Source organism: Megascapheus bottae, chromosome 38 (genome assembly GCF_031878675.1).
Source record: "Megascapheus bottae isolate mThoBot1 chromosome 38, mThoBot2.hap1, whole genome shotgun sequence".
NCBI classification, from domain to species: Eukaryota; Metazoa; Chordata; class Mammalia; order Rodentia; family Geomyidae; genus Megascapheus; species Megascapheus bottae.
The window spans coordinates 2128329-2155023 of record NC_143546.1 but is presented as its reverse complement, the minus strand read 5'-3'; the positions used below and the strand labels follow the sequence as shown (position 1 = coordinate 2155023).

General features: G+C 43.9%; 1 protein-coding gene across 1 annotated transcript in view; it reads right to left on the bottom strand.

Moving 5' to 3' along the window:
- Positions 1 to 23763, bottom strand: part of Mcc (MCC regulator of Wnt signaling pathway) — a 121485-nt gene extending 97722 nt beyond the window's left edge. Inside the window, 5 exon segments of the mRNA XM_090325468.1 lie at positions 8138 to 8302; positions 23245 to 23260; positions 23518 to 23558; positions 23560 to 23615; positions 23618 to 23763. Coding sequence (XP_090181594.1) covers positions 8138 to 8302; positions 23245 to 23260; positions 23518 to 23558; positions 23560 to 23615; positions 23618 to 23756 — 417 coding nt within the window. The 5' untranslated portion in view covers positions 23757 to 23763.
- Between the last annotated feature and the right edge of the window lie 2932 nt (positions 23764 to 26695).

Genomic DNA, 26695 nt, shown 5'->3' with positions numbered 1-26695 from the left:
CTTAACAGAGCTGGGATAGGGAGCAGGGGCATCCTGGGTCACCCAGGACACAGACTAGCACGGATGAACACCCAGTGACAAGTGTGTGGGAACCATGCTTGTCTGAGTACCTGGGGGTGTTTGGAAATGATCATCATGTGTTCAGAGCAACTCCATGTTCTGTGCGGAGAAGGGGCTGTGGCGTCCTGGAGACCTCTGCACTGGACCAAGGAAGAGGACAAACTACTCATTGCCTGGGACGGAGATATCACCCAAGACTGAAAAACCCTTGGCTCAGAGGTAAAGAGACTGCTCTGGTCTCTGCTGTGACTTTACTGCTGTGAAATAGCTGGGAGGCGATAGATGAGTCGGTTGGTTTATATTTAAAATTTTGAAGTCAAGAAGTCTTTTTAAAAAAAATATATTTCCGGATTCTATCTCACACGTGTTTGCTTATTCTAGGAAGCAAAAAAAAAAAAAATTCAACTTTCTCTAACTGGGGATGTAACTCAAAGAAAGCAAGCAGGAGCGAGCTTGGTAATGAGGTACATTAGGGGTCGTGCCAGCCTAAGTAGTCTACAAGCCTATAACGTTCCTGACAGAGGCAGAAAGTCCCCAAGACTTTCTTTCCCTGTCTGGCTCTGACCTCGGATCATCAGATCTCAGTCTCCTGAGAAGCCTGGGCCACTGGTGTCCAGCATGGGCAGGGAGTTCTGATGTGAGATTTGCTGCTTCCTGTAAGCATCTGGCCAGGCCTTGAAGCGACTGCACTGCATCATGAGATACTCTGAGCCAGATACTCTGGAGACCAATACTTCCTGTCTCTGTCATCATCAATATTCAGAGTCACTCTCAAAAATCTACATTTCCTTATGACTCTATAGACATAATGTTTTATCACATTGATTAATATGTATCTATGATATACAAATCCTTAGCCTAATTTTGATTATGTTCTAAAAATTAAGTGCCTGTGACTGTATAGAGAGATTCTCTTCTTGTTTGTTAAACACGTCATTTGAAATATGATGTAAAAATCAATGTTAATAAATTCTTTAATAAAATTTTTTTTTAAAAATCTACATTCCTTTGGTCTCCAAATTGTTTAAAAAAAAAACAACAAAATAGATTCATTATGGAAAGGAAAACTAATCAGGGAAGATGAGTGATTTGAAAATCCAAGGAAGTTATTAAAAAAATTAAGTTTGCAATCCTCCAAGGAACACCTGCACATGGTCCATTTCCCAGAGATGAAGGGAAAAAAAAAAAGCCCTATGAAATACGATGCATAAAAATAGAGGGAGTAAAATCTGGAGAGCATGCTTCAGTGAAATGTATTCTAAATGCCCACCACTGTTATTTCTGGAGCTCTTTGGGCTAAAACAGGATTATTCCATTGCTCGAGTTAGACCAGGGTTTGTTATAGCGGTTGTTCAAAAGAGACCACAACAGGTCAGAGGCTGGTGGCTCCCATCTATAATCCTAGCTACACGGAAGCTAAGATCTGAGGATTATGGTTCAAAGCCAGCTGGGACAGGAAAGTCTATGAGACTCTTATCTCCAGTGAACCACCAGAAAACCAGAAGTGGAGTTATGGCTCAAAATTATAGAGTATTAAGAGCCAAAGAGTTCAGGGATAGTGCCTAGGCCCTGAGTTCAAGCCCCACCTCAGAGAGAGAGAATGGGGGGGGGAGGAGAGAGAGAGGGAGAAGAGGGAAGGAGGGAGGGAGGGAGGGAGGCAGGACATACGTAATGTAATGTACGTGCTTGGTTATCTAACAACAGAAGAGAAGGCTAACCTGGTCTGGTACCAAGCTGAGGTGTGAAGGCAGGTCCCAGGCAGGGGACCCAGTGGCCTTGGCTGGACAGTGCAGGAGAACTTCCTGTAAGGGCCCTCAGAGGTGCCCAAATGGGCCCCCTGCCTGTCCTGATCAGTTCACTTCTCTTTCCAAGGCATGCTCAGTTGTTTTGTAGAAATGTACCTGGTTGTTAGGTAAGCTCAAACTTTCCCTTCTAAACAAGAGGATGTTTGTTGTTGGCTTTATTTTATTTTATTTTAGTCAGATATGGGGCTTGAAACTCAGAGCCTGGGCACTGTCCCCAAGCTCTTTTGCTCAAGGCTAGCATGCTACCACTTTGAGCCACAGCACCGCTTCCAGTTTTCTGGTGATTCATTGGAGATAACAGTCTCACAGGCTTCAGTGCCTGGGCTGGCTTTGAACAGTGATCCTTGCATCTCAGCCTCCTGAGTGGTTAGGATTCCAGGCCTGAGCCCCCAGCTTATCCCATACTTTGATTAAGTTATACTGATGTATAGGTGATCTGGATGGTATATAGAATTCCTTCTCTTGCTCTCAAGTAGTAACTGTAGATTTGCATGGTGTGGTTGTGCACTGGAGACCATCCTAAGACCATCATAGGATCACCAGGAAGACCAGCATGGCTTTTGTGTGACAGGCTGGCGTGTCTTTTTAGATGCCTACAAGAGAACTGAAAAAGGAGGAAGGAGAGGAAGACAAGGAGGAGGAGAAATGAAGAGAGAAGAGGAGGAAGTAGAGGAGGAAGGGGAAGAGAAGGAGGAGGATGTAACAGGTGCCTTGACACCGTGCCTGTCAGTCCAGGTACTGAGAAAGCTGAAATGTGGCAAGTCATGGTTTCAGGCCAGGCTAGGCAAAAAATTCACAGGACCTCAGCTCAACAGTGGAAGCACAGTATTGTGGGTCTGTCATAGCAGCTCTGGTGGGAAGCATATAGAAGAAGAGCATAGTTTGGGTTAGCGCAGACCAAAAGGAAGCTCCTATCTCAAAAATAACCAGAGCAAAAAGAGCTAGAGGTGTGTAGCTCAAGTAGAGTGCCCTGTGCAGCCAGTGTAAATCCCTGAGTTCAAATCCTAGTGCTGCTAAAAGAAGACCCTCTTGAGATGCTTGCTGTAGGAGGATCAACTTAGCGTGAGTCATATAATTGAAATTAGAAATGCAGCACCATAATATTATTTGAAAAGCCTCTTCATTGCTGTTGAATTAAAATTCCACTTATAATAATAATAATAATAATAATAATAATAATAATAAACTGGAGAGCCAGGAGTTTAGTGGTAGAGTGCTTGCCTTGCATGCACAAAGACCGGGGTTCGATTCCCGGTACCACATACATAGAAAAAAGCCGGGAATGGTTCTGAGGCTCAAGTGGAAGAGCTCTAGCCTTGAGAAAGTCCAAAGACAGTGCTCAGGCCCTGAGCTCAAGGCCAGGACTGGAAAAATAAATAAATAAATAAATAAATAAAATAAACTGGAGAAATAAGTTTGTAAGCCTCGTCAGTACAAAGCCCACAGCCTATGTCTTGAGAGAAATGAATTCTTGTAAGGGTAGAATATCTTCCTACAGGTCATTTATATTTCTGTCATGATCTAGTATTAAGAGAGAGAGAGAAAAAAAACTCATTTCACTGAACTCACATTGAATATGAGATCTCCACTTTTAATTTACATGTGAAAAGTGAATGAATGACTACAAGGATATAGAAAGACCAGACTTTCATAAATATAATAGAATTCTATTCTATTCCACCCAATGCCCAGCTCTGAACAAATAAAATCTGTTCAATATGCTAGCCTTGTATGAAAGAGAAAAGAAAAGTGCTTTACTGCTGTGATACACACAAAAATCTAGCAGGTAACAGAATATTCTGCCCAACAAACTGACTCAACTCAATCATATATGTGTGTGTATTTCTAAAGCCAAGTTTTCCCTTCAATAGCATTCATTTTTATTGATCAAGTTAAAGGGAAAGAACACTGAAATGTAAACATACAACAAAAATGTCCGTGTGTGTGTGTGTGTGTGTGTGTGTGTGTGTGTGTGTGTGTGTGTGTTGGTCCTGGAGTTTGAACCTGGACACTCCCTGAGCTTCTTTTGCTCAAGCATAGGACTCTACTGTTTGAGCCACAGCTCCATTTCTGGCTTTTTTGGTGATTAACTGGAAATAAGGTCTCAAGGACTTTTCTTCTCAAGGCTAAACCTCAATCCTAGATCTCAACCCCCTGAGTAGCTAGGATTACAGGCATGAGCCACACCAGCATGTGGCCTCTTTTTTCTTTTTGATTCCACTTCCTGGAATCAACTTTGATAAGTATTATTTTATATGATCAGAGGCATAGAGGCATTGTGCCTTTGTGTTTCCTAATTCTACTGCAAGAAAAGTACATGCATTATTTTACAGGTGGCACAGTTAAATAGTGTACACATCAACCCGGAAGCAAACTCAGAATTAGCCATCTATCTGATCTCTTTCTAAACACTGGGGTTGAGTCTCTTTCCAGCACATAGGCTGTCAGGGCCCCTAGCTTCTATAAAAAGCACAGACTGACCTCAGAGCCATTAGAACACTGAGATCTCCAACGGGAGAGTAAGGAAGACAATTATGTCCACAACCAGAACCAACCACACACACACACACACACACACACACACACACACACACACACACACACACGAGGAAGTCTTTCAAACAAACACAGGGAGTTTCGGAAGTGGAGAATGCAAAGGATCCAAAGTGAAAAATGGAACTGTTTGGAATGTGAAGGAAATGCAAATTTAGACAGCTAGATCTGGAAGCAGATTTTAAATGAGGGCAAAAAGTACAGATGGCAGGCTTGTTTAAGAAAATGTACCAGCCAGGCATTGGTGGCTCACACCTGTAATCCTAGCTACTCAGAAAGCAGAGACCTGGAAGGTTAGGGAAGAAAAGTCTGTGAGACTTGATTTCCAATTAACCAGCAAAATGATAGGCTAGAGGCATGGCTCAAGTGGTAGAACATCAGCTGTGAGTGAGTGTGAGGCCCTGAGTTTAAGGCCCAGTGGATACCAGTCCAAACAAAACAAACCACTCATATGTCACCCAGGGAGAAACAGAGCAGTGATTGGCAAAGCAGTCTGATACCTACATACTATCTGCCTGTCTCAAACATTTACATTTCTGAGGAAATACATGTTTATTTTAGAATTAGCAAAGCATTCTGCTTACATCTTAAAATTTTCTGGGCCAGGAACTAGTTTAACATTTTCAGAAACCCCTAGACAAACTACTGCATAAAACACCAAAAAATTGTTTAAAAAGTCTCTTTCTATATTATACCCATTTCTTTTCTTTTTTTTTTTTCCGGGCCAGTCCTGGAGCTTGAACTCAGGGCCTGGACACTGTCCTTGGACACTTTTTGCTCAAGGCTAGCACTCTGCCACTTGAGCCATAGCTCCACTTTTGGCTTTTTCTGTGTATGTGGTACTGAGGAATCAAAACCAGGACTTTGTGCATGCTAGATAAGCACTCAATACCATTAGGCCACGCTCCCGGCCCTATTACACCCATTTATTTTATTTTATTTTTTTCAGTACTGGGTACTTTATACTTGCGAAGCAAGCTTTCCAGCCTTTGAACCACCATGCCTCCAACATGGTTTACTTTCATGATTATATAACGAGAACCTCATGTTTATGCCCAGGCAGGCCTGGATCAAGATATTTCTTTTCTGTTCCTTCTATTCCTTCTCAGCTTTTTCTGTTGAGAACTTGTGAAGTTTGTTTCTGACCAAGGCTGGCCTTGAAACACACACACACAGAGAGAGAGAGAGAGAGAGAGAGAGAGAGAGAGAGAGAGAGAGAGAGAGAGAGAGAGGAGCTTGTGATACTCAGATAGCAGCTCCCCTCCCTCCCCGGGCCTCCTTCTTATGATGGGCCCTAATAAATGGGCTCTGAACTATATTACTGGGGACAGATTTTGAAGCTAGAGATAAAATGTCAACAATCCACACAGTAAGGAATGGAAATTGAACTTCTCAAATGCAAAGAAAAAAAAAAAAGAAACAAAAACCTGTCTGGAGAAGTGAACTCAATTCCAGTTTGCTTTAATTACTTAGGTTTCTCTGAATATACTTGTACTGCCCTAATAAAGATCCTCCTCTTCTGGACACACCAGCCACTCGTGTGTGTGAGTGTGTGTGTGTGTGTGTGTGTGTGTGTGTGTGTGTCCTGGGACTTGAATTCAAGACCTGGGCAACACTGTCCCTGAATTTTTTTGCTTAAGGCTAGCAAAAAAAAGGAACCCTAGCTCCACGTCTGGCTTTTTGATGATTAACTGGAGGTAAGAGTCTCGGGGACTTTCCTGCCCTGGCTGTCAGGAATCCTCAGATCTCAGCCTCCTGAGTCACTGCGGTGGCAGGCATGAGCCACCCCCAGCAGCCATTCTTAGACTCACAGGACTCCTGACCCTTCCTGGCTAAGAATCTGCTTCCTAGGCCACCACCCAGAACCCCACGTGGCCTGGGCCCAGAGAAACAACGCTTAGTATTAGTCTTGAATCCACAACTGAGAGCCATTTACTTAATGGGAAGTATTCCAGTACACAGTGCCATGCTAATCAAGGTTTCATCCATCTGAAGACAGACTTTGGAAGAAAGGAAACCTGTGCTTTACTTTAAAACGGCTTGGGTTTCACAGGAATCTTAAACCACTGACCCAACACTGACAAGGGTTCCCCCCCACCACCCTTCTGATGTTGCTGTAACTAGGAAATACTTTTAGCTAGCAAGGCCTAGCAGAGATCTTAATGTATCTGAATGCTGGACAAGTGAAGGCTGGACCATGTTGTGAAAAGTAAATCTGAGCCATCCCACGGGGCTGGGAGCTGGTGATAGAGAGCTGGCAACCAAACACACGAATTAAAGTTTCATTTACACCTCTGTTGTCAACTAAACATTTTGTCTAGATTAAGCCATTAATGGCCACAAGTAGGAAAAAAATGTGTTTGAAGGTGATCCGGTTCAAATTTCCCACCGTTTTAGTATGAATCAAGATGAGGGAAGACTACTGGAAAACACCAGACAGAGGCAGAGCTGTCTGGTGCGAGGTCACTTCTGGTCTCATAGTGAGGGGAAGATGCAGACACGTGATGGAAATGGTGAGGTATTATGTGTGTGTAGATTGGGTCCCAGTCCCTGTGTGCCGCTGCAACAAAAAGGCTTGAGACCAGGTAACTTATAAAGAAGAGGTGTTTAGGGCCTAGAGTTTGACCTAGTAGTAAGAGTGCTTGCCTAGCATGCACAAAGACGTGGGTTCAATTCCTTGGTACCACAAATGCAGAAAAAAGACTGGAAATGGTGCTGTGGCTCCAGTGGTAGAGCTCTAGCCTTGAGAAAGCTCTAGGACAGTGCTCAGGCCCTGAGTTCAAGGCCCAGGGCTGGCAAAAAAAAAGAAGAGGTGTTTACTTCTTACTGTTCTAGAGCCCAGGAAATCTAAAATCAAGGAGCCAAGGACTTCCAAGATGGAGAGGACAAATCTACATGAGGCAGAGGGGAGGGGAGAGCCTGAGCTGGAAGCCTTCATTGCTTGATTGCACTCTCAAAAGTCCCACCTCTTCATACAACCTGGGGACAAGTTTCCACAAGAATTCCAGAGGGTTCCTTATTAAATCAGTGATGGTGGTAGATCAAGCTTACTTCCTATAGTTCTTACGCCATGTGCATCCCCATCTTGGGGTACAGACAGGCTGCGGGTGTTCTCTCTGCCCACCCTCCCGCTTCCCCCACACCACCACAGGCATCTGGCTGGGTAAGTTCCAGGAAGAGCATTTGACCTCCTGCTGGTGCCTAAGAACACACACACACACACACACACACACACACACACACACACACACACACCAGCTACAAATTTCACAAATTTAAAAAGCGAATCTCTGCAAGTTCATTTCCTAACCCGTACAAACCCACATTCTGATGGCTACTGCTTTCCAAGGAACATTTCAACAACCAAAGGTGGAGGCAGAAGAGGAGGAAGAGGAGGAAGGAGAGGAGGAAAGGGAGGAGGAGGGGGAGAAAGGGGGGAGGGGAGGAGGAAGAAGAAGAGGAAGGAGAAGAAGAAAAGGAAGGAGAAGAAGAGGAAGATGAAGAGGAAGAAGAGGAAGAGGAAGAAGAAGAAGAAGAAGAAGAAGAAGAAGAAGAAGAAGAAGAAGAAGAAGAAGAAGAAGAGGAGGAGGAGGAGAGGAAGAGGGGGGGAAGAAGAAGACAATGACATTCAATATATCCCCTGGAACTTCAAATTCAAATATTTGTATTGGAATACAGCCAAGCCTAAAGATATACTCTATGGACCGAAACATACTCACCGAACTGGCTGGCTCTGGATAGCTACCTTCCACACAGTGGCCAAAATGTGGGGTCTGCTGATGGAGAGCCCTTCCAAGGAGTTCCAGAAGCTTCTGAAGGGCTAACGGGCTTAGTGAGTCCAAGCTCTGGGGCTCCTCGGCAGCTGAGTTGTGTTCTCACCCGGGCTGCCCAAAAGGCTCCTAGGTCCAGGAGACACGAGGAATATAAAAAGACATTTTCGTCATTAGCCTGTGGGTGGCCAGTGGGCCTTCCCCCGCGACCATGTGCCAGCTTCTCAGGGCACGTGTGATGCCCAGGCCACTGCCAGCTCGGCACTTTCCCTTTCAAGAGGTCACATGTAGCTGGGAGATGAAAGCAATGTCAGGCAAAGCAATTGGAAATAACTATTAATTTTGTACTACCCAAGCAGAAATGCTCAGTCAAAAAGCACTGCACTGCAGCCCGGTGTTGGTGGTTCACGCCTGTCGGAGCCTGTTGGCTCCTCGGGAGGCTGAGATCTGAGGATCCTGATTCAAAGCCAACCCAAGCAGGAAAGTCCTTGAGACTCCTATCTCCAAGTAAGTACCAAAAAGCCACAAGTGGCTCAAGTAGTAGAGCACTAGCCCTGGGACACAAAAACTCAAGGACTGTGTTCAGGCTGAGTTCGAGCCCCAGGACTGGCAGGAAAAAAAAGAAGTACTGCATTGGAGAGGCAAAGCTGGCTCTTCCTAACCAAGGGAGGAAGGAGTGGGAGGACAGAGAGGGAGGAGGGAGTGAAAGGACAGAGAGGGAGGAGGGCTCCCACCCTCCCCAGGGCTGTGACCACGAGCTCTTATTAGAGAACATGACATGGAATGCACTGTATTTTCTGTCAGGCACAGTCATGCTCGGAGGTTTGGTGCCTTGCTTGTAGGCTTGGAATCTTCCAGTGGGGGGGGGGGGGCACATGTTCTTTGCCTTCTGGCCTTGTTCAGGTGGAAATGGTGCCCTTGAAAGCCAGGTGGCACAATGGGTGGGCTCAGGATGGGAGATACCTGACCGGCTGGAGGGCAGTGGGCTGCTATCCTCACAATCTTGTTTTGGCTTGATGTGATTAGGAGAGAAACCTCTGTTGTGTTTGGTTTCTCATCTACTCTTGGTTTGTTGTTAGCGCATGGAGTATTGCCTAAATGCTAGAGTAGAAGCAGACATTAGTTGGATTACAGTTCAAGGAGGCGCTGGGTCAGATGTTAGTGAGACCCACATCTCAATAAACAAGCTGGTATTGGTGGTCCACGGAAGGTTCCGGGCATAAAACGTGAGAGCCTGCCTAAAGTAATCCCTAAGAGAGAAGGGCGGGGGATGTGGCTCAAGTGGTGGAGTGCTTGCCTACCAAGCACAAACTCTGAGTTCAAACCTCAGTACCTCCAAAAATAAAATAAAAAAGATCTCACTTGTTGCCGGGAGTTTGGCCGAGTGGTAGAATGCTTGCATAGGCTGCATGAAGGCCTGCATTCAATTCCTAGTACCATGTACACAGAAAAAGCCAGAAGTGGTGCTATGGCTTCAGAGGTAGAACGCTAGCCTTGAGAAACCTCAAGCCCCAGAATTGGCAAAAAAAAAAAAATATATATATATATATATATATATGTATATATATTCCACTTCCATTAAAAGTAGGGGCTCCCTTGTTCTCTTTTACAATTTGTATTTATGCATTAGCATGTATTTTTTCTTTTCCCAACATTTAAATATTCTTGAGTACTTAGTAAATTCGCAAGTTTGTAAAAATATTCATAGATCATCAGGTTTCAGTTCTCCAAGTTTTGCCTGGTATTTCTCTTTCATGAGAGAAATACCAGCATACCGTGTGTGTGTGTGTGTGTGTGTGTGTGTGTGTGTTTTACAAGATTGGGGTTTTGTTTGCTGTCTCCACATCAAGGCAGGGACCTAAGGAGCTTTGTAACTCTTTTCCTATAAAAGAGTTATGAAACTGAGCACAGTGGCTCATGCCTGCAATCCTTGCTATACGGGAAGTAGAGCTCAGGGAGATTTCGGTCCTAGGAACACTTAAAACTTACACAAGACCCCATCTCAACAGAAAAAACTGGTACCTGTCTAGTGGTACATGCCTAGTGTTTTGACTTACACAGGAAGAGTAAATGTAAAAATCAAGGTTCAGGCCTGCCTTCGAGAAAAATGAGACCTTATCTCAAAATTAACCAGAACAAACTGGCACTAACACAGACCTAGAAGACAAAAGGAACAGTATAGAAGACCCAGGAATAAAAAATCACACATCTAGAGCCAACTAATTTTTGATAAAGGAGCCAAGAGTATACAATTGACAAAAAACAGCTTCTTTTTCCTTTTTTTCCCAGGTATTAGAAAAACTGGGTATTCCACCTTAGGAGATCAAAGCAGTACCTGTTTCTTACTCTTTACAAAAAATCAACTTGAATTGGATCAAATTGCTCAAAGAATTAAACCTTTAAATTTACTCTAGGAAAATGTAGAAAAAGCTCTGAAAGTTAGAGGTCTTTTTTTTTTTCCTGAATAGGATTCTCACTGACCAGAAGAGCAAGAATTGACAGCTAAGATTAAATCAAAGTCAAGTTTATGCCCAAGGAAAAGTAAATAATCATCAGACAAGAAGCACCTCACAAAATGGAAGAAAATCTTTACTAATTACTCAGTGGATAAAGGATTACTATCTAGAATATACGAACAATTCAAAAAATTAAACAGTGAAAGAAAAGCCCAAGAAATCTAAGTATGCAAGCACACACACATCTTTAGGAAGTGGTGGCACTTTAGGTGTTCTTTACAATAACAGCAGCTACAACATGGAATAATTAGTGTTAGACAGTGGGAGAACACAAATTCTAAATATGTCTCAAGTCAGAAAAGCTCAAGGCTGAAAGATTATAGCACAGTTAGATAGTATTTTCCACTTGCATGGACCTAAGTTCAATCCCTCTTCCTTCCTTCCTTCCTTCCTTCCTTCCTTCCTTCCTTCCTTCCTTCCCCTCCCCTCCCCTCCCCTCCCCTCCCCTCTCCTCTCTCCCCCCTCCCATTCTCCCCCTGGCTCATCCTGGGCCTTGAACTCTGGTCCTGGGAATTGTCCCTAAACTCGTTTTGCTCAAAGCTATCAAAGATAAAGCCTCTCCCTGCTGGGGCTGGTTTGAAACCATGATCCTCACATCTGAGCCTCCTGACTAGCTAAGATTAAAGACGTCAGCCATTGGTGCCCAATGCTCCCTCCTTCCCCTCTCTCCTTCTCCCTCTTATTCCCTCTCCCCCTCCTAGCACCCCTACACAGAGAAAAGCACAGAGACCAAGTGGCAGTCTGACATGTTTAAAAAACACATTGCTAGGGAAATCTTGCCCTATTCTCTGAGAAGCCAGGGCCAGAAAACTTGCCAAACCCTGAGCTCCTTTCCCTGCGGGCTACTTGGCAGCCATGGGTTGGTACTTTCATCTCATTTTTCCAGGTGCCACCCAGGTCGGGCTTGAGGGCTGCAATTACTGTGCTTATTCACTAAGGGCATTCTGCCACCTTCCCAGAAGGCCTCTCAGAGAACAAAGCGAGCCAGAGGCTTGGAACACCCAAACGTCACCATAAAGACAGGAGCAGTGTAGCAATGGCCAAAGCTAGCAGCTCCCCAAAGCTCACTACAACAGCTCTGGATACGATTTTACCCATTCTTCATGCACTAGCTTTTCTGGTTCCACCCAGAGTCTGTGAATAACTAGAATTATTTTTCCCATTGGTAGGATTGTGGGTATAACTTGCTTATATAGAAGGGTGATAAAAAACTGGGGTTGAGCCGAGGACCCGTGGCTCACGCCTATCATCCTAGCTACCCAGGAAGCTAAGATCTGAGGATTGCAATTCAAAGCTAGCCCAGGCAGGAAAGTCCACGGGACTCTTATTTCCAATTAACCATCAAATAGCTGGAAGGGGAACTGAAGTTAAAGTGGAAGAGCACCCACCTTGAGCAAAAAAGCTCCAGAGACAGCGCCTAGGCCCTGAGTTCAAGCTCTAGTAGGGAACTGACTAAATTTTAAGATCTACCAGGTACCTGTGGCTCAAGCCTGTAATTCTAGCCATTTGGGGGGGGGGGGACCTAGAAGATTAAGGCTCCAAGACAGCCTTGGGAGAAATGTCTATAAGATTCTATCTCCAAACTAGCCAGCATAGGCTTGAACTCTGGGCCCGGGCATAGTCCCTGCATGCTTTTGTTCAAGGCTAGTGCTCTACAGTAGAGCCACAGCTCCACTTGTGGCTTTTCTGATGTGTAATTGGAGAGAGCTGTTTTGCAGACCTTTCCTGCCTGGGCTGGCTTTGAACTGATATTCTCAGCCGTCTCCTGAGTAGCTTCCTCAGGCAGTTCCTTGGGGACTGCTGGCTACACTGACAATGCAGACACAGGCCGGGTCAACCGTCTGAAAATCTGTGTCTGGGGTTGTGAGAAGCACAGAGTAGGGAAGGGTATGAACAATCTAGATAGCCTTTTTCTGGCCTGGCAGGGGGGGGGGTGGGGCTGCTAAAACTTAAAAGCATTCCAGAACATGTTTTTACTAGGGGGAGGTAAAATATAATACCTCTTGGGGGATAAAAGTCAGCTCTTTGCCCATCTTCAGGAAGTAAGCCTGTTAGTAGCTGAGCTTAGGCCCTGGATGCCGTCTCTGAGCTTTTCGGGCTCAAGGCTAGCTAGCCCTCTACCATTTGATCCCTAGCTCCATTTCTGGCTTTTTGCGTTGGTTAATTAGGGTAAAGAGTCTCATGGACTTTCCCAAAGTTTTCCCCAGCTTTGAACCACCACCCTCAGATCTCAGCCTCCTGAGTGGCTAGGATTGCAGGTGTGGGCCATGGCGCCCACCTACGGCCCTTCCTTCAAACTCTGCTCCCTCTGTCCCTGGGCCATGCAAGAACCGGCCTTACCTGAGTAATGCCAAGTTCCTCGGCTCCCCGTGCACCAGGTCCCCAAAACATCTGGTGGATCCCTTCCTGACTCTCTGGTATGTTTCCTGAGAATGAAGCCTGGTCCTTGTTTTCTTTCCTCTGAAAACCTCCTACTCTGAGTCTCTGCTGCTCTAATCTGGACAGACTTTGCCTTCCCCCTCTGCCCTGGGGGAACAAAGCCTTTTGCTCTCCTCAGACATTTTTGTGCTGCTGGAGAAAAAAGTTCCATTTGTCTTCTCTCACTCGCTGGACTCTCAGAAACTAAAGCCAGGGCTCTCTAGTTGGAGGTGGGGTAGGGGTTCCTTAAATCTTTTCCGTCACCTTTGATCTCCGAGGACACTCCCCCACGCCTCTCCAAAAAAAAAAATCCCAAATTCCCATCTGTTCATGTGTTTGTGTTCATATCCCTTCGGCAAGGCCTCTGTGATTCTCTTGTGGTGCCTTCTTCAGATGGGTGAACTCCAGGTGCTTTCTCATTCACACACACATTTTGCTAGCTCTCTAATTATAATTCAGGGTTTTTTTTTAAATGAGTCATCAAAAATTTTGGAAAGATCATGTTTTACAAAAGCAGAATATTTTCTTGACATGAATTATCCATATAAGCACACAAAGACACACATGTGCGCGCGCGCACACACATACACACACACACACACACACACACACACACACACACACACAATAGAGGAAGAGGTGGTCACACTCCTATGTGCAACCCTAGACAGGAGGTCCACACTGAGTTGACCCTCTGTTTTAGGAAAATGCCCTTCATTTTCCCATATGCCTCACACTATAGCTCCAATATTCTCATGCAGGACAGGGGCCCCTGCTACAGGGGTTAGTCTCACTTTAAGAAGGGCTTTTGCTGGATACCAGTGACTCATGCCACTTCTTCAATTCCCTCTTTCCTTCCCGTCTCTCTTTAACCCTTCCTCCCTTCTCCCCCAAAGAAAGACTAGGAAAGCCAGTCAGCCTATGGAGAGCTAGACCTATAAGTGTATGCCACTAGACTTGGTAACTCCCTGGTAACATTTTTTTAGTCTTAAATTTCTACATAGAAATCCCCTAAAAGAAAGAAAAATCTTAAAGACACAGATTTTCAAGATTTGTAAAGATAGCAACAGGAAAAGGGGGAAATGACCAAAAGTGTGGATTAGAAGAAAGACACACCAGGAGCCAGGAGAGTTCCAGTCTTGACCTGGGTCTCTATACTATGTCATACACAGACGGTGGAATTAAATGACACTTCACAGGCTCTGGCTGGTGAGCTTGTAATGCAAGGGCTAAAACCTCATCAAAGTACTCAGAATATTACATCAGACACATCAAAGCAGACACTAACGATACCAAGAAAGGAATCTGACCGGGTAAAATTTCCAAGAACTGGCTGATACGTCTATAAAATCTGAGCTCCATAGATATACAAGGTACCCGATTAAATTATGCTTCAACTAACAGTGGAAAAAAAATGTTTTCCTTGTAGATAGCAAACTTAAATGGATCAACTGGAAACCGTACAAAATTCTTCCAAAGCAACTACATAAGTATAATTGATTTAAACAGTCATTTACTTAATGCTCTTTCATCTATGTCCTCCAATGAATTTGAAGTAGTCTTAGAAGAGATAAAACAGGAAGCAAAATAAACCCTTCCTAAGGCTCTGGTGATTATAATTTTGAGTGACAGGTTCTCTCAAACGAACAAGGGACAAATGAAAGAGTCTGGCCAAACCAAACACTTTCTGACAGCAGACTGAACCTTTATCTCAGCCAAGTAATTTTTATCTCACAAAAAAAAATATCTAAAACCATGCCAAGTTGTATTGCTACCACGGAAATCAGAAAGGCGTAAAAGACAGTGACAATTAATGGATCGCTTTAGTTACGTTGAGCTGGCTAGAGAAAACAGATGAACAACTTCATTGTGCTATGTGGGGTTCACAAGACACCATCGACCCAAGTAATTGCTGGTGACCCCTCAGATTCCCACCCTAGATGCACATGCCTGGCTGTCCACAGATGGGAAGCTAAGATGAACTGACAAACGCCTCTGAGAAATGGCTCAAAATAATAGGCTCAAAAGGGACAGCAGAGCTAGGCGTCAGTGATTCACATCTGTAATTCTAGCAACTCTGCAAGGTCAGATCTGAGGACTGTGGTTTGAAGCCAGCCTCTGCAGAAACGTCTGATGTCACCAATTAACCACCTAAAAATTGAAGTGAAACTGTAGCTCCAGTGGTAGAATAACTAACCTTGAGCTAAAGAGCTCAGGGATAGTGTCCAGGCCCCAAGTTCAAGTGCCAGTGCTAGAGGAAAGAAAGAACGAAAGCAAGCAAGCAAGAAAAAAAGAAAGAAAGAAAGAAAGAGAGGCAGAAAGAAAGAGAAAAAAAAGAAGTCAGATCACTGTAGTAACCTATTATCTATTTTCTCAAGGCTAGAGCACTACCACTTGAGCCATAGCACCACTTCTGGCTTTTTTTTCCTTCTTCTATATATGTGGTACTGAGGAATTGAATGTGGGTCTTAGGGCAAGCTAGGCAAGCACTCTACCACTAGGCCAAACTCCCAGTCCCACTATTATCTATTATAGATGTGTGTGTGTGTGTGTGTGTGTGTGTGTGTGTGTGTTCAAACCTCAGTGCCACCAAAAAATACCCAAACAAATATCAATGCCATCATATTGAACTATGTAAGGTAGTAATCTACAAAGAATGAAAATATTTAATATATTAAGAAACACATGAAAAACTAACAATCCCCTAAGAGGAGAAAGTTATAAAATACCGAGTCTGTGATTTTTCAATCAACAGTGCCATGCCTGTGCCCTGGTGTGGGTACTTAGTAGATATTAGCTGAAGTGAACTCAAAGTTCTGGTAGTTTTTATTTCATCTACTTTGAGGTTATAGCCTCAGGACAGGACCAGAATAACTTAGAAGGGAAACACGAATACTGAGCATGTGGATTTCAGACTTATTACCTGAACCCATTTTCTTTCTAAAACATGCCTAAATCCAAATGTGGGTTTTATTTCCAAAGAATAGCTCCGGAAACAAGATCCAAACGGGTGTGGTGGGGTAGGCCTATAATCCTAGAGTTCAGGAAGCCGAAGCAGGAGATCATAAACTTGCCCACTCTGAGCAAGGTATCAATACCGGCTCACAAGCAAAAACAAGTCTAGCTCTAAGGAACTGGTTAATAAATAAAGAAATAGTCGGAATTAAAAAAAAAGATGTTCACCAGGTAAGAAGGTACACAAGGTACACCAATCCCTTGGTGCCCTGCTCCCTTTCCTCAGCTTGCCTGCCATAAGATATGGACAGAGACCACATGACCTCACTCCAATGCTATGGAATGATCATGTGATCCCGGCCTGGCCAATCAGATCACTGCATCTTCTCTAATGGAAGCCACTTGGGGTTGGTGCTTAGCCAGGCCTATTGGTTCAGCTTCTTGTTCCTGATTGTTCATCTTCAGGGAGAAAGCTGCTCTTTTCCTCTGCATATAGCAAAGTTGTTTCTTACATAAAGGGCTCACGATGCTTTGCACAGGCAGGTCAGAAGATTCTTCCTTTTTTTCTCTTTTTCCTCCAATACTGGAGATTGAACTGGGCCTTCGGCTTGCTGGGCAGGGGCTCTACCACTTGAGTGACATCTCCAGCCCTCTTTCCTATTGCTTATTTTCTAGGCAGAGTCTTGTATGTAAGAGGCAGCCTGGGCTATTCCTATTTGCTTGCTTCCCTCCACTGCCAGCATGACAGGGGTGTGCTTACAAGGCTCCACCACTCTTTCTATGCTTTCAACTCATCAGCCAAATCGCTATAGACTAGGCCAATCTAGCTGGATTAAAAAAAAAAAAAAGATTCTCATTCCATTTAATCTGCTTTAAGAATGTTGAGGGCCGGGAGTTTGGCCTAGTGATAGAGTGCTTGCCTAGCATGTACAAAGACCCAGGTTCGATTCCTCAGTACCACAGACATAGAAAAAGCCAAAAGTGGTGCTGTGGCTCAAGTGGCAGGCTCTAGCCTTGAGAAAGCCCAAGGACAGTGCTCAGGCCCTGAGTTCAAGACCCAGGACTGGTAAAAAAAAAAAAAAAAAAAAGAAAAAGAATGTTGCGAGCAGCTTTCACTCTGGAAAACTGGGATGTGTCCTAATTAAACGAGTCTTATACATCTTAAGTAACTGTTATTTTCATTCATTTTTAAAGATATAAACCCTACAGTCAGAGGGGGGCTTATTTGTTGGACCAACAAATAAGGGGTCAGGATATTCCTTGCTTTTCTCCCTCAAGCTCCAGTGGTTTGGAGCATATATTCTTGCATCTAACTTTTTTCCCTTAAGGTCCTTTTGAGGACCTTATTGAGGAAACCATCTTGTAGTTTTCCATAGCACTTCCAGAACTTTCTCTGCTCCTTGGGGAATGCAGGACACTGGCACACCAGCAACAACAGCTGGAATATGTGGCTCAAAGAAAAGCCAGCCAAGAGCCATTAAAGACCTGGGTTCTAGGAAATGCAGAAAGGCTCAAATAACAGCCTAAATTCAACTGAACGAATGAACAGGTTTTAATGTCTGCAGTCTTAAATAATGTTTTTTTAACCATGGGGATTTGATGCAAATAACTTTCTTGGGTTCTCCGAGACTTGACCAAAGAAGAAAAAACAAATGTCCTTGGACTTTGGAGGGTGGACACATGACAATCCCCTCAGCAAGCTGCAAGGGTTGATTGAGCCCATTCTCCTCAGGCGATCTAGCATTCCTACAGTGCTATGGCCATGAAGCACCAACTCTTAAATTATAATTCCTACATTTCACACCAAGCGTGTGGAAATCATATGTGAGGTTTATAGTCGGCTGAAAAAACAATTTTTTTAGTCCTGTTTATTTAAAAGAAAAGATTTGTTCAAATAAAAGCTCTGTTGGAATTTCTAATCTAAGCAAATCCCAAATACTTTAGGATTCTAGTTACGCTGTGAAGCCAGATTCTCAGGTCTCAGCCTCCTAAGTAGCTAGGGTGACAGGAGTGAACTGTGGTGCTGGGTTCTCCGTGGCTTCTTGTCCTTTGGGGAAATCAAGGCAGCCTACTGGGAACCTTTTCTGGGGACGGGATGGGTCTAAACACACAGGTGGCTGAGATTTCTGGGAGTGGTCTCTAGGTGGTAGTGGGTGTTGTTTGTTTCTTTTTTTCCTAGTTTGCATCTTGGATAGCCAAACCAAATTTTAGATTAAACTTGCTGGGGATAACAGAACAATAGTTGCTAGCCCCTGCCATCCACAAGAAAGCAGACAATTGGAGGCTTTGAGTTCAAGCCCTGATACCAGCACACATACAAACTATCACTTACAACTTATTCGGGTCACTTAATTCTCCTCCACCCTGCCAAAAAAAAAAAAAATTCAGCAGAGATCCTAAAGCCCTTAGAGAAACGTTGTGAGGAAAAGTTTGTGGTCTATTAAATTGGGGGAATGCTATGGTGTTTTTTTTTTAATACTACTGAAAATTCACAAGAGACATTAGCATACCAAAGGCTCTGAGCAGTCTTACCGTAAAGATGACTAGTAGTCTACTTTTGACCCAAAGTTTTCAACTTATTTGACAAAGGAATTCTTTCTTCTCATAATATTTATGGCCATCCCTTGAAATCACTGTTCTGTGGAAAACCCATGGGGGATAAATGAACCTATTGAAATTCCTCTTCCTACTCGTGCATGTAATGTTTTGACAGGTCTTTTTCTGCCAGCTTGACTCCCTGCCATGGATACACTATGAACTGCCAGGGCTGACGATAACATTTTTCTGACACTTAACCCTTAAATCTAAGTTTTCCTTAGACTTTTCTCATGAGAGTCTAATATCCTTTTTACTTCTCCATCTTGTAGCCACAGTTAAAATTCCAACCCTCTTTTATAACTATGTTCATGATATTATCTCAGTACATATATATATGTATATATATATATATTTTTTTTTTGCCAGTCCTGGGGATTGAATTCAGAGCCTGAGCACTGTCCTTGGACTTTCTCAAGGCTAGAGCTCTACCACTTGAGTCACAGTACCATTTCCCACCTTTTCTATGTATGTGGTATCAAAGAATCGAACCTGGTGTTTGTGCATTCTAGGCAAGCACTCTACCACTAGGCCAAACTCCTGGCCCAGTTCTTACAATTTTGTTTTTGTCACCAACCAATGGTGTCTTTTATTTTGGTAACTGTAATTTGAATTTTGCCCATGGGTCTGGGGACGTAGCTCAGTGATAGAGTCTTGGGTAGTATATCACTGTAGTGACCTGGGTTTGATCTCCAGCCACCTCAAGAAAAAAAAAAAAAAAGAAAAGGAAAAGAAATCCTACTCATTTAATTTGTCATGTGCTTATGTTTGCACAATTAAATTGTGCATTCTTAATTGCATAAAAGTATGCATTGCACTTGTTTGTACCTCTAAAAGCCTGATCTGAGTACATAGTTCTTTATTCATCCAACAAACCTGTCCTGACATTGTACCAAGTGCTGGAGCAAAACAGACATTCTGTTTTACTAAGTTATTAAAACTTTGCACTAATGACTTATTTTAAAAACGAGTCACCTAGAGCCAGTGGCTCCTGTAGGCAGGAAATCCCAGCTTCTCCAAAGGCTGAGATCTGAAAATCAGGCTCCAGAGCCAGTCTAAGCACACCAATCTATGAGACTTTTATCTCCAACTAACTAACAAGAAGCTGGAAGCGAGCTGTGGATCAAATGGTAGATCACCAGCCTTGAGTGAGAAAGCCAAGCAAGAGTACAAAGTCCTGAATTCAAATCTCAGTACTAGCACAAGTTTTGTTGTTGTTGTTGTTGTTTGTTTTAAGAGTGGGGGAAGAAAGGTGGGTGTGGAAGAAAACCATTTTCTTTTTTTTATTATATTAAATTATTATATTAAATTTTGGTGTAGCAAAAGTCTGGTAGATTTTTTTTCTATTGCAGTGGAAGAGAGAGGTAGAGAGAAGTAAGTGTTCAAATGGGCAATAAGAATGAGAAGAGGGGGCCGGGAGTTGGGCCTAGTGGTAGAGTGCTTGCCTAGCATGCACGAAGACCCGGGTTCAATTCCTTGGTACCACATGCATAGCAAAAAGCTGGAAGTGGTGCTGAGGCTCAAGTGGTAGAGCTCTAGCCTTGAGAAAGTCCAAGGACAGTGCTCAGGCCCTGAGCTCAAGCCCAGGACTGGCAACAAAAAAAAAAAAAAAAAAAAAAAAGAATGAGAAGAGGTAAGCTGGGTATCCATGGCTATGCCTGTCATCCTAGCTACTCAGGAGGCTGATATCTAAGGACAAAGTTTCAAAGCCAACCAAGCACAAAAGTCTGTGAGACTCTTATCTTCAACTTACCACCAGGAAATAAGAAGTGGCGCTGTGGCTCAAAGTGGTAGAGCACTAACCCTGAACACAAAAGCTTAGGGACCGGTGCCTAGGCCCCAAGTTCAAGCCCCACGACCAAAAAACTGAAAAAAAAAAAAAATTAAAAGAATGAGAAGGCTTGGGAAGGGCCTTTCTTTTTTTTTTTTTTTGCCAGTCCTGGGCTTGAGCTCAGGGCCTGAGCCCTGTCCTTGGACTTTCTCAAGGCTGGAGCTCTACCACTTGAGCCTCAGCACCACTTCCGGCTTTTTTCTATGTATGTGGTACCGAGGAATCGAACCCGGGTCTTCATGCATGCTAGGGAAGCACTTTAACCACTAGGCCAAATTCCTGGCCCCTCCATGAGACTCTTATATCCAATAATCTCCTCAGGAAAAAAAAAATTGAAGTGGTAAAGCATCAGCCTTGAGCACAAAGAGGCTCAGGGGACAGCGCCCAGGCCCTGAATTCAAGGCCTAGGATAAAAAAAAAAAAAAGATGGCTCCAGGAAGCTGGGAGCATGGCTTAGGGGTAGAGTGCTTGCCTAGCATACATAAAGACCTGAGTTCAAGTCTTCAGTACTACATACATAGAAAAAGCTGGAAGTGGTGCAGTGGTTCAAATTAGCCCAAGAACAGTGTCCAGGCCCTGAGTTCAAGCCCTAGGATAGACAGAGAGAGAGAGAGAGAGAGGGAGGGAGGGAGGGAGGGAGAGAGGGAGGGAGGGAGGGAGAGAGAGAGAGAGAAGGAAGGTTGCAGAGTAGAGGAAAGGGCCCAGGGCAAAGGTTGGAGGCCAAATTTGCCACCATGGAGAACAGCAGTCTTCGGCACAAGTCGTAGGTCAGAGGAACTACAATGATGTCAACCTGGAAGGGCAGGGAAGGAGGGGACTGGACTTTATGGTGAGGGACATGGAATCTATAGAGCACCTAAACTAGATGCAGGAAGAGCCTTTGCTGGATCTGTATCTATATAAAGACCACAGTTAGAGATGAAATGTTGGACTAAGGGAGGGATTTCCCGGGGCCAGGTCCAGTTATTTTAGGAGGCAGGCATGGTTATGATGGTAGCTTGGATTAGGGAGGAGCACACAGGGAGTAGACAGATTCTGGATGGGCTCTGGCAAAAGATGCAATGAGGCTTGTCCGCCTGAGCAAGCAGGCGGACAGTGACAGCTCTTCAATACACGTATGTCCCAGATGCATTTCTCTGCAAGAGTAATGAGCTGCCTGGTGCTGGAGGCTCAGGCCTGTAATCCCAGCCACTCAGGAAGAGGAGATCTGAGGATCTCTTGCTGGAAGCCAGCCAGGCAGACAGATCTCTGAGACTTTTATCTCTAATTAACTAGCAAAAATCTGGAAGTGGAGCTATGGCTCCAGTCATAGAGTTTCACGTTTCAGTAAAAAAAGAAAAAAAAGCCACACAGGGCCAGGAGTTTGGCCTAGTGGTAGCGTGCTTCCCTAGCGTGCAGGAAGACCTGGGTTCGATTCCTTGGTATTGCATACATAGAAAAAAAGCTGGAAGTGGTGCTGGGGCTCAAGTTATAGAGATCTGGCCTTGAGAAAGTCCAAGAACAGTGCTCAGGCTCTGTCCTGTAGGTAGGTAGATAGATAGATAGAGACATATATATATATATATATATATATATATATATATCCAGGAATAGATGTCAATTTATCTGATTCTAGTGTCCATGAAAATTTTTGTTTCACCTATCCAACCATCTATCTATCACCTATCTGCTATCTACCTATCTGTATTAATAACGTATCCTCAATCATTTACTGTCCATCATCTGTTTATCTATGCACATAAATGTCTATCTATCATCTCTGTATGCATGTATATATGTATCTATCTATCATCTCTCTATATATATTTGTACCATAATAAATAAAAAATGTTTAGGCATCACTGGCATGAAGTTGAACATTTCTGAAATCATCCAAGGAAAAAATGTAATCCTGAGTTACCTCAAAATCTGGAAAAAGAACAAAGAAAATGGAGAGGGGAAGTAAGGATAATGAAGCAGGAACTACAATGGCAGCAGAAATCCAGGTTAATATGTCTTCAGGGGCCCAAAGGAGGGATTAAAAAGCCAAAGCCTTAGCTATGAAGCAGGAGGAAAACACTGGATCAGACAGTGTGGACACAGCAGGGACGGACTCAGTGGAATGGGAAGAGTGGCGATGGGTGGGGCGAGGGGAGGGGAGAATGAGCAGATGTCTCTTTTCATTACTGAAAATTTCAAATAAATTACAAAAAGACATAGAATTGAGCATTCAAAAATGTGTGCAAGCAATCTCTTGTTCTTTTTTTTTTTTTTTGCCAGTCCTGGGCTTGAGCTCAGGGCCTGAGCACTGTCCTTGGACTTTCTCAAGGCTAGAGCTTTACCACTTGAGCCTCAGCACCACTTCCAGCTTTTTTGTATGTATGTGGTACCAAGGAATCGAACCCGGGTCTTTGTGCATGCTAGGCAAGCACTTTAACCACTAGGCCAAACTCCCAGCCCCAATCTCTTGTTCTTATCATCATTCAGTTGACACAATTATCAACACTAATGCTATTATGAACTTTCCAACTCTTCATTGTATTTTTCTCTTTATTTACTTTTGGGTGGTACTAGAGTGTAGTAAGCTCAGGACATACTCTATCACCTAAGCTACACTGCCAGCTCCCCCTTTTTTCTTTGCTTTAGTTATTTTTGAAATAGAGTCTTGTTTCCTGTTTGTTTTTATTGTTTTTCAACTAGAATCTTGATTTTTAAAATTATTATTATTAATAATTTTGGGGGGATTTTTTTTTAACACTAACCACCTCTGCACTTAAGCTGGGAAGTCTCCAAGCAGTCCGGGGTCTGAGAGATATCACCCCTGGCCTACCAAACTTAATGGCCACTGGAATGCATTATCATGGCTGGGAAATGGGAGGGATGAAATAGAGCCAGACAATGGGAAGACACTGGACGGAGCAGGGAAAGTTTGGCCAGGAGGGGGCCCAGGAGGGGTCATGAGGGGGGTGTGGACTGGGGAATCCACTGTCACCTATGGAGAGAAGTTGGCAGGCCATGAGGGCACCTGGCTGTACCTACCCCAGTGGTGGTCACTACTCCCAGGCCAGGAAGCAATCTCTGTCCCTGAGATTCTTCCTTTGGCAGGAGGTGTCTGACTTTCCAGGGAGGTCTTGTCTTCCTTCCTGATTCCACCCATGAGCTGCAGGTGACACCTCGTGAAAGCCTAGAAGGAAATCTTCCCGAGTTCGTCTGCAGCCAGTTGGTTCATGATCGCAGCCACAGATTCTTGCACATCCCTCTGGTGGTGGGCCATCTGTGCGTCGTTTCTACAGGAACAAAAGAGAATGTGTCAGGAAAGACATGTGTGAAAACGACTAGAGGAAACGATTCCGGGAATGGGGAGGGGGGGGTGGAAGAGGAGTCTTTCTTAAATAGAGTCCCACATCGGAGACCTATTTTCAACTCTCCCATTGCTTCCAGAAAGCATTGGTATTCAGAAAAAGAAAAAGAAATCAGCTTCATCTGGGTGAGTCTGGACAAACACTCAATTATTGTTTGGAGGAGTGAGGCAACTTTTAATCCCTGGATCTTGTTCCTCTGTCCTTCTCTCTTTATTTCTTTGGAAATCAAAGAGTTTAACAATTCTTTCTCTCTATACAATGTAACATCGAAATCTTACCACAAGATGAAGTGTCAGGACACCAGAAAGACATTGTTTTTACTCTTGTCAATCCACAATCTACCCCAAGTTGTAAAGAACACCACCACACGTGGTTTCCAACTTTCTAGAGCACAGTTATATTGTCTGACTGTTTTTTTTTTTTTTTTTGGCTAGTTCCGGGGCTTGAACTTAGAGCTTGAGCACTGTCCTTGAACTTTCTCAAGGCTAGTGTTCTACCACTTGAGTCACAGTGCCACTTCTGGCTTTTTCTGTGTATGTAGTATGGAGGAATCAAACCTGGGTCTTAGTGCATGCTAGGCAAGCACTTTGCCACTAGGCCAAAATCCTTTCAAATCAGGTCAGATTGTAATCTACAAGTGCCGGTCTTTAAAAATGAAATAAAACCCACTTGGTTCAATATTAAGGCACAAAGTTAACAGGATTAAGGAACAAGACTGCAGGGGAAGTACTATTAACACCATTTCATAGATGAAACCGTGCAGGCGCGCCACAGACACAGTCCATGGTGGAGCAGGAAATCTAAACCACATGAGGGCGATTCCCACTGCTTTTTCCCTGCATTCTGCCTGCAGCTCCTGGGAGGGCAGTGATACTAAATTATGGCAAGCACTAACATGACAGCTCCATCACCAAAGGCCATCAGCTAGCAACACTTTTCCATTAAACCTGAGACACGACACTGATTTATATAGCGTTATTCTTCTATGTTAAATATGGACAAAAATTCTTGTTACATTTCATTATCTGTATGATGCAAAAATACTACAGGATCCAAAAGGTCTCCCTCACACCTTTTCCTCCCACCAAAGGATGAGGCTGGTTTCCTCTGACCACGCCCCTTTACAATATTTCTTCCTATCCCTTCCACCAATAAGTGAGGCTGGATACTGGTAACCACGCCCCTTTGAACTATTTCTTCCATCTCTCCCACCAAGAGTGAGGCTGGTTCCCTGTGACCACACCCTTTCACAGTGTTTCTTGCCATCTCTCCATCAGTGGATAGAGGATGGTTCCGCTCTTGGACTTGGGCTGGTCTTGTGGCATCACTAATGGAAAGTGGTGGAAATTACATTCTAGGACTTTGTACAAGCAGGCCTTAAGATGCCTTGGAGTGTCTCAGCTGCAATCCAGTTCTCAGTAGTACTGCTATATAGACCAGGTGATCTTTTGTTTCCAATAGCATCTGGTATCTATGTAGGGGCAAGTTAAAAGATGCTTTTGCTGAGCTCAAGAACTAACTAAAAGCAGAAACAGGGCACCTAGCCCCCTATGTTGTATCTGTGTCCTTTGGAAGTGAACCATTCCCTTCTGTAGTTACTCTGCAATTTCCTTGGGTTCCAAAGGACAGGATCTACTGATAAGCATTGGTGACACCAGACAAACTGGCCCTCACACAGGAAATGCCTTCTTATCATCTGGCAAAAACCAAGGCAGTTCTAAAGGAAGAGAGCTGTCAAAAGCTACAGACAACTGGCTAAGCAGCAGCGAGTGACGTGTTCCTGTCCCTCTCAATTGACAAAGTAGTGAGTTCCCCAGAATCCCTCTGGACACAATGTGATAATGGTCTACCTGGCCCTACCTGTGGCCCCAGACTGTTTTAACTCGGCAGACCTGTCTCACCCTCCACCCCTGCTTCCCATCTACTTAAAGCTAAGCCCAATGCCTGTGCCCCTAAAGCAAGCTGGTGATGGATGATTTCTGAAGTGATGACTTCCTGTGGCTGTCATACAATGAATACTTCCCTGCCCTTTACCATGTCTCTTTATTTGACCTATGGGGGGTGAGTGGCCAGACCTAACGGGGAATTCCTGGAGTCTGGGTCTGGGGTGGAAAAACCAGGTATCACGTGCATGATTAACTCAATAACTGTATACAGTTTTGAGACAATGTTTGGAACATCATACTACCTCTCATCCATCTTTTTAAAGATTATTTTCACATATTCAAAAAGTATAGGGTAGCATTTTTATGAGCTGTAAACAGGAGTTATTTACCTGGAGAGAATTTGAATTTTTTCAACTGGTCCCCACAACTGGTCCCAGGGCTTGAATTCAGGGTGCTGTATCTGAGCTTATATGCTCAAGGCAAGCTCCATTTTCAGCTTTTTGGATGGTTATTTGGAGATAAGAGTCTTACACTTTCCTACCCACACTGGCTTCAAACTGTGATCCTTAAATCTCAGCCTGCTGAGATCGGAGGCTTCGTGAGCCTCTGGTGCCCAGCAGAAAACACAACATTTGCCTCCAATATTACAATAGTAATTGCCTGTCAGAGACATGGCATATTATAGACCAATCATCTCTCCTTGCATATTCTCACTATGCTAAGAAAACAAGCCAGACAGCAAGCCTACCATAGGTGGCTGTCATCTGGGAACTAGGGTCTGAAAGTAGCAGACAGACTGCTGGGATTCTTATGGAAGGAAATAAGGCAGAAGTAAGGGCAAGGAACAGGGCTATATTTTTATTTCTCTATTGTGCAGATAGGAAAATTGAGGCAGTTACCTTCATTAGCCCAATAATGAAAAGCAAGAATATATTTACCAAGCTCGAAAGTTTGCTAAAAATAAT